At 42.0% G+C, this 9,002-nt stretch overlaps 1 protein-coding gene across 1 annotated transcript in view; it reads right to left on the reverse strand.

The window, feature by feature from the left end:
* SLC45A2 (solute carrier family 45 member 2) overlaps nt 1-3,871 on the reverse strand; it is a 34,268-nt gene extending 30,397 nt beyond the window's left edge. The window contains exons 1-2 of the mRNA XM_055422206.2: nt 3,407-3,871; nt 1,422-1,598 (exon numbers count right to left, since the gene is read on the reverse strand). Of these exons, the coding sequence (XP_055278181.2) occupies nt 1,422-1,598; nt 3,407-3,791 (562 nt within the window). The 5' untranslated portion in view covers nt 3,792-3,871. The remainder of the gene's footprint in view (nt 1-1,421; nt 1,599-3,406) is intronic.
* Nucleotides 3,872-9,002: the final 5,131 nt, after the last annotated feature.

Genomic DNA, 9,002 nt, shown 5'->3' on the forward strand with positions numbered 1-9,002 from the left:
GACTTAAGGGCTTCTATGGGCAGGCCTGCTTTTGGCTGTGGAGATATAATCTGAACAAAATTCAAGATTCTGCTTCTCAGGGGACGTAACTGACCATGGGAGGAGACAGAATACATCAAAACATAAAATAAAAATACCTTGGCTGGGCCTTGGAGAAAATCAAATAGAGTACCCACATCTAGACATAACAATGCTCCCAGGACAGGATCATGCTGCTGTCTTGTGGATGACACCCCAATCCTAGAACAGTCCCAACTGGAAGGACAGCAAGGAGATCAAACCAGTCAATCCTAAAGGAAATCAATCCTGAACATTCATTAGAAGGACTGATGCCAATACTTTGGCCATCTGATGTGAAGAGCAGTCTTACTGGAAAAGATCCTGATGCTGGGAAAGATTGAGGCCAGGGGGAGAAGCGGGTGACAGAGGATGAGATGGTTGGATGGCATCCCTGACTCAATGGACATAAGTTTCAGCAAGCTTCAGAAAACAGTGAAGGACAGGGAAGCCTGTCGTGCTCCAGTTCATCGGGTCGCAAAGGGTCAGACATGACTGAGTGACTGAACAACAACAAATGGAGCTCTAGAAATGCATGTTGAACATTAGCAGCATCGCTCTACATGAAGGGCCCAACAGCTACCAAAGAAGGTCAGCAATGGCCCCAAGAAGTGTCCTCCTGACATGGCATTTTCCAAAACAGGAGGTTGAGGATTTGCTAACTCTTTATATAACTAAGAAATGTCTTGGACTTTCCTGGTGGCCCAGTGGCTAAGACTTTGAGCTTCCAATCCTGGAGGCCTGGGCTTCAATCCGGACAGGAAACTAGATCCCACATGCCGCAACTAGAGGTCCTGCCTGTTGCAACTTAAGACCCAGTGCAAATAAATAAATACATAAATAATTTTTTTTAAGAAATCTCTAAGACTTGGGGCTTTTTATTTGCTTGGTTTGTTCCTATTTCTGTTTTTAAATGTGGTTCATGTGATTCTTGAGACACTTGCCACAGAATCATCTGAGAAAGTCATTAAAAACACAAATTTCTGGGCCCCACCCCAAACCTGCTGAATTAAAATAACTGGAAGAGGGGCCCAAGAAGCTGCAAGCTCCTAAGTAGTGTTGACGCTACACATTACTGACTATAAAACAAAACTAAATATGAAGTCTACAAAGCCTTTTTTCATTTCATTTGTAAATGACTCCACACACGGCTCTTCAGAGAGCTCTCCTACAAACTTCCTTTGCAAAAACTCCACAGCCTGGTCACAAGAGGAATGCCCTGGAAGACAGAGCCCGCGTGATGGGAGTGATGCATCAACAGATCCATTCATTCAAAAAATCTGAGTGCGGAGACACTGCATGGCTTCAGTGGAAGGGCTTCCTGCCTGGGGACCTGAAGGATAGACTTTCTGGATATTCCCTACCTGTGAAGAGGGCATGGTAGTGGAGGCCCCTCTCCTTATCTTGATGAGTGCAGACATCAAACAAGTAGGCTTTGATGGGCCCATCAATGAAGTCAGCAGCAAAATCAAAGAGAACCACACCTATCATGGTGATACTTATGGCCCAAATCGGCTTCTTCCTTGAGTCAGCAATCAAAGCTAAAAGAGAAACAACCGTTGGTCTCCTAAATCCTGGTTTAGAATGATCCACATTTTTATTTCCACCCAAACTTCCTGTCATCATATTACCTCCCATACTTTCGTTGTGTCTGCTCTTCCAATAAAAAATAGCTTCATTATTTTTTCAAGTTTTAAAAATCATGCAGTGAATATCCAGAAAAGACAGCTCTCTGGAGACAGAAAGTAGATTGAGCAGTTACCTAGGACTGTGGGGGAGAAGGAAATGGGGAGTGACTGCTAATGGCTACCAGGTTTCTGTTGGAGGGGGAGATGGAACTGTTGTGTAATTAGATAGTGGTGGTGGCTATACAGCTTTGAGAATATACTGAAAAGCACTGAGCTGTTATTCACTTTTAGATGGTGACTTTTATGGTGTGTGAATCATCTCTCTTAAAGCGTTTTTAAAAAGTATACGTACTGGCTGTAAACCACACCAACCATACAGGAAAGTTGGGGAAATACTTCAAGGTCCCAGACCCAAGAGATGGTCATCCTTCACCATCCCACTATGCGCAAAAACAGAGAGAGGTGTGCATCTGTGCTTCTCAGACTTTAGCTCCTCAACCACTACTGGGGTGACTTGTTAGACAGATTGTTGTGCTTCACCTACCATGAGTCTCCTATGAATCCTCAATAGGTGGAAGGCAGGGCCTGGGAATTTTCATCTCTATCAGCCTCCCATGAGGCTGATGCTGCAAGCGGGAGGGCTTTGCTTGGAGGAGCACTGGCTAATGGGTTGTAAGTTAGCGTCTTTAACCAACTCTCTTTGTATGTTTGCTTTTCAGTGGATGAAGAGCAACATCACAATTTTAACACATAAATGATATTCATCCTACGACCATACCACTGTTCATTCACCCCCTCATAACTATTTCTCATGCTTTCACTTTACTTTTTAAACTTAAGAAAATGTGCAAGACATGAACCTGATTTTAAAAATTCAGTACAAAAATAAGTGAAAAACAAGCTTAACTTCCCCCTCTCACCCCTAGACCTTTAGCACTCTTCCCTAGAGGCAAAGTTTCTTTTCAGGTATTTTTACTTTTATAAATTCTTCCAGAAATATACTACATTTATAGATTTATGCTCACTTTTAAATATATAGAGATGATAATTGACTAATTATCATGGCGCATTATCATCCATTCTGCTAGCCTGAGAGTTTATGGTCAGAAAATGTGTGCTATTTTTAAGTTTAACAACTTTTTTTCAAGGCAATATATACTACCACCAATTACTAATTAATCGGCGGCTATTTAATGGTTAGAAAAAGTGCTCACCATCAGGTCTATGTCCATGATTTGCAATGAAAAAAATGTCCCCTTGAGCTGCCAGGCCGATGCCCTGTACCTGTTACAAGACTCCACATAAAGCTGTGAACATCATTAACTCTTCTTTGGACACACAGGTGCATTTATTGGAAAAATTTATGGAGCCATTAGGCAGCTGGTTAATTTGAGAAAGTCCTAAATAAGGTATGGTGGGCACACACATAAACCCCCATAATTGATAAACATGTAACAATATATAATAAAATAGGTAAAAATATAATCCCATTTTTAATTTCTCACAACAATTAAAAAATAATGTATCCTGAAGTTTCTAAAAGTAAAGGCACCTAACTAAAGAATCTGGGGAACTCAAAGGTGGGAATTCTATGTAACTTAGGATAGGGAATCAGTTTTAACCATTTTTTGACTGTCACAGAAGGAAATTTGCATTCTCCTTGTCCTGAGTTACATAACAGGACCTTCTCCCAGCCAACCTACCTGGTGCAGTCCACTGACCTGATATGATCGCGTCCCCGTTGAGGTACATGGCCATGCCCAGGAGCATCATGACACCCAGCGCAAGGATATAGGGTCTCCGTCGGCCCCACCGGGCCCGGCAGTGGTCGCTGGCCGATCCCACCACGGGCTGCAGCAGGAACCCCAGGATGGGACTCAGGAGCCACACCATGCTGTACAGGCTCTTGGGCAGGCCCACGCTGAGCAGCACTGGAGTCACGTAGGCCGCCTCCACCGCATAGCAAAACTCCCGGCCGAACATGGCCATGCTGTGCATAACCAGGCTCCCTGTGGGTCTTTTGGGCAACTCTGCAGAGCCGAAGAGGCCCTCCTCATCAAGGGATTTATAGGTGCGTAGGGCTGACTGCCCACTCTTGTCACCCATGGCCACTGGGCGAGGAACCTGCCTGCAAGCCCACCACCTTCTCTGTGGCCCTGGGGTTCACCCTCCCAGCTGGATTTGACATGCAGCCTGGCTGCGCGGCCCGCAGAGACGGTCAGGCTGGGGGAGGGGCTCAAATTCTTTCATGCCTCTAAGATCACAAGTTATGATGAGAAGGAAGGGGGAGGGGCCAGGAAAGCATGATGGAGATTAGCCAGCTGGGAGCCCTCTGGCTCCTTTGAATGTGTTTCTAAAGGAATCTTCCTTTGTACTGTTCTTTCTCTGACTCTGCCTCTCTTTCTCTCTCTCCCTCACACACACACACACACAGACACACTTACACATAGCTTTGAGACAATATAGCCCTATAATGTAGATGTTAAGTATGAAGGGGTCAATATTTTTTCTAAACTTTTTCTGGATATAAATATTCTGTCCTTCCTTGAACACAGGTTTTCTACATATACACACATCTAGTCAATTAACTAGACTTAAAACAGTGAGGCTGCCCCTTCTAAATTACTAACTCTCCCACAGCACTGCAATATTTTTCTTCCATACTTGAGATAGTTCTGTTTATTCTCCTCCTGCTTTTTAAAAAATTTTTTATTGAAGGATAATTGCTTAATTTTGTTGTTTTCTGTCAAACCTCAACACGAATCAGCCATAAGTAAACATATATCCCCTCGCTTTTGAACCTCCCTCCCATCTCGCTCCCCATCCCACCCCTCTCTAGGTTGATACAGAGCCCCTGTTTGAGTTTTCTGAGCCATACGGCAAATTCTGGTTGGCTACCTATTTTACACATGGTGATGTAAGTTTCCATGTTACTCTTTCCATATATCTCACCCTCTCCTCCCCTCTCCCCGTGTCCATAGGTCTATTCTCTATGTCTGTTTCTCCATTCCTGCCCTGTGAATAAATTCTTCAGAACCATGTTTCTAGATTCTCTATATGTGCGTTAGAATATGGTATTTATCTTTCTCTTTCTGACTCACTTCACTCTGTGTAATAGGTTTAGGTTCATCCACCTCATCAGAACTGACTCAAATGCATTCTTTTTCATGGCCGAGTAATATTCCATTGTGTATATGTACCACAACTTATTTATCCATTCATCTGTCATCTCCTTCTGTTTTAGTCTTTGATCCTCTAATGAGCAGCGATCAGGTCTGTTCTGCTCATTACGGCATCGAGCATGATACCTGGCACCTAGTAGGGCCTCTGTCAATGTTTGCTAAAGGAATTATAAAGTATATATGCTACACTTTGTAGTGCTGGTCAACGGCCTGTTTGCCCAGATTCATTCCCTCCTCCTCGTCTTATGCTCCATACCTAAAGGACTACATTTGCCAGGTTCCCTTGCTCTCTGGCTTCCAGGTAGATTTGTTGAGTGGGAGGAACTGGGGAAGACTGGAGGCAGGTGAAAGGAAGATATCAGGATACTTCCTCCCCCCCTTTCTGTATCCTGAGACATCTCTGGCAGTGGCTGCATTTTCACTGTGGGTCCAGCTGCCAGCCTTAGCTTCTGCGTCCCCATAACACTACCTTTCCCATCGATCCTGCACCTATGGGAATGTTCCTAGATTCCTGTGGTCGCTTGTATCTGAGTTGCCTCACTGTTCCCTTGGCTTCTCATCTCTTTTATCACCAATGTAATAATTGGTGATATTAATTTCCTCTGTTTTAAAGACTTCTAGTGTGTCATATTTTCTTTGTTGGACATTGAATTCAAATGAAAGTCTGAGTGGCAAGAGAAACATGATCTCATAGGAAAGACAGTAAAAATGGTTTAAGAACAAGACTTGGAGTCAAAATATTAAAGTTTAAATGCTGGTTCTGCCTGTTTCTTCCTGTATTTCCCTGAGTAAATCACTTAAACTGGTATTTCTCAAACTGTGTGCCAAGCTAAACCCAGAGAGCCACAATGAACTCAAAGGGGTATCTCAGGAGATTTAAAAATTTTAAGACGGTAAACACAGTGAAACTCAACATCTTTCAGATAACACCTGACGTAAGAGTGAAACAGTTCATACTTGCAACATAAGACTGCACTACAATCCTTTCACTGACTTTAGATTATTGTAAGGCTGGGTTTTCCACAGACATAAGAAGCATTATGAATATCAGTGTGGAACAGAAAACGAGGATACTGACATCCAATCTGATTCCAAGGCACGAGAAACTGCACAGTGTACAACAGGCGCTTATGACCCATTAGTGATTAAAAATGATATAAGGAGGAAGATCACGATGATGGGGTAGGAGGATGTGGAGCTTAATTCCCTCCACAAACACAACAGAAATACAGTCTACTAAAACTGAGTCAAGAAGAAACAGGTAATGTGAACAGACTGATCACTAGAAGTGAAACAGAACCTATACTTTAAAAAAAAAAAAAACTTCTTGCAAACAAAAGTCCAGGACTGGACAGTTTCACTGGGAAAGTCTACCAAACATACAAATAAGAACTTACACCTATCCTTCTCAAACTACTCCCAAATAATAAAAAGGAAGAAACATTCCTAAAGTCATTCTATGAAGCCACCATCACCCTGATACCAAAATCAGACAAAAAATATTAAAAATAAAGAAAATTACAGGACAATATCTTTACTGAAAAGCAAAAATCCTCAACAAAATATTGGAAAACCAAATCCAAAAATACATAAAAAGGATCATATACTATGAGCAAGTGGTATTTATTCCAGGGTCACAAGGATGGTTAAACAGGCACAAATCAATGTGAAGCACTACATTAACAACAAAAAAAAGACAAAAACCACATGATCGTTTCAATAGACAAAGAAAAAGCATTTGACAAATTTCAACATCCATTCATGACAAAAACTCTCATCAAAATGAATATAGAGGGAACATATCTCAACATAATAAAAGCGCTTACCACAAACCCACAGCCAACATAATACTCAACAGTGAAAAACTAAAAGCTTTCCCACTAAATTGATAAATAAAACAGGGTTGCCCACTCTTACCACTTCCATTCAACAGAGCATTGGAAGTCCTAACCATAACAATCAAAAAAGAAAATGAAATCAAAGGTATTAAATTTGGAAGGGAAGAGTAAAATTGTCATTATTTGGATATGACATGATACCCTGTACAGAGAACCCTAAAGACTTTACACAAAATCTATTAGAACTAACAAATGAATTCAGCAAGGTAGAAGGATACATGATTAACACACAGAACTCTGTTGCATTTCTTTATACTAACAATGAACTATCAGAAAGTTAAAAAATAATCTTGTTTAAAATTGCATTTAAAAACACCTGGGAATAAACTTAACCAAGGAGGTGAAAGACCTATATGTTGTAAACTATAAAACATTGATAGAAGAAATTGAAGATGATTCAAAGAAATGGAAAAGACCATGCTCTTGGACTGGAGGAACTAATATTGTTAAAATGGCCATACTACCCAAAGCAATCCACACATTTAATGTGATCCCTATCAAAATACCCAAGACATTTTTCACAGAACTAGAAAAATGTAACTCTAAAATTTTTATGGAACCACGGAAGACCCAGAATTGCTAAAGCAATCCTGCTCCAGGAGCAGGTTGTTTTATCTAAGGATAAAGATCTTCACGACGAAGATAATCACAATGGCGTGATCACTCAACTGGAATCAGACTTCTTGGAATGTGAAGTCAAATGGGCCTTAGAGAGCATCACTACAAACAAAGCTAGTGGAGGTGATGGAATTCCAATTAAGCTATTTCAAATCCTGAAAGATGATGCTGTGAAAGTGATGCACTCAATATGACAGAAAATTTGGAAAACTCACCAGTGGTCACAGGACTGGAAAGGGTCAGTCTTCATTCCAATCCCAAAGAAAGGCAATGCCAAAGAATGCTCAAACTACCGCACAATTGCACTCATCTCACACGCTAGTAAAGTCATGCTCAAAATTCTCTAAGCCAGGCTTCAGCAATATGTGAACCATGAACTCCCAGATGTTCAAGCAGGTTTTAGAAAAGGCAGAGGCACCAGAGATCAAATTGCCAACATCCGCTGGATCATGGAGAAAGCAAGAGAGTTCCAGAAAAACATCTATTTCTGCTTCATTGACTATGCCAAAGCCTTTGACTGTGTGGATCACAATAAACTGTGGAACATTCTGAAAGAGATGGGAATACCAGACCACCTGACCTGCCTCTTGAGAAACCTGTATGCAGGTCAGGAAGCTACAGTTAGAACTGGACATGGAACAACAGACTGGTTCCAAATAGGAAAAGGAGTACGTCAAGGTTGTATATTGTCACCCTGTTTATTTAACTTATATGCAGATTACTTCATGAGGAACGCTGGGCTGGAAGAAACACAAGCCGGAATCAAGATTGCCGGGAGAAATATCAATAACCTCAGATATGCAGATGACACCACCCTTATGGCAGAAAGTGAAGAGGAACTCAAAGGCCTCTTGATGAAAGTGAAAGAGGAGAGTGAAAAGTTTGGCTTGAAGCTCAGCATTCAGAAAACGAAGATCATGGCATCTGGTCCCATCACTTCATGGGAAATAGATGGGGAAACAGTGGAAACAGTGTCAGACTTTATTTTTTGGGGCTCCAAAATCACCGCAGATGCTGATTGCAGCCAGGAAATTAAAAAGACGCTTACTCTTTGGAAGGAAAGTTATGACCAACCTAGACAGCACATTGAAAAGCAGAGACATTACTTTGCCAACAAAGGTCCGTCTAGTCAAGGCTATGGTTTTTCCCGTGGTCATGTATGGATGTGAGAGTTGGACTGTGAAGAAAGCTGATCGCCGAAGAATTGATTCTTTTGAACTGCGGTGCTGGAGAAGACTCTTGAGAGTCCCTTGTACTGAAAGGAGATCCAACCAGTCCATTCTAAAGGAGATCGATCCTGGGTGTTCATTGGAAGGACTGATGCTAAAGCTGAAACTCCAATACTTTGGACACCTCATGAGACGAGTTGACTCACTGGAAAAGACTCTGATGCTGGGAGGGATTGGGAGCGGGAGGAGACGGGGACAACAGAGAATGAGATGGCTGGATGGCATCACCGACTTGATGGACTTGAGTTTGAGTGAACTCCGGGAGTTGGTGATGGACAGGGAGGCCCGGCGTGCTGTGATTCATGGGGTCGCAAAGAGTCGGACACGACTAAGTTACTGAACTGAACTGAACTGAATCCTACCTTCTCCACCAAAGACCAGTATAGGGTT

Source organism: Moschus berezovskii, chromosome 18 (genome assembly GCF_049115385.1).
Source record: "Moschus berezovskii isolate FMDL1 chromosome 18, NW_MosBer_1.0, whole genome shotgun sequence".
NCBI lineage: Eukaryota > Metazoa > Chordata > Mammalia > Artiodactyla > Moschidae > Moschus > Moschus berezovskii.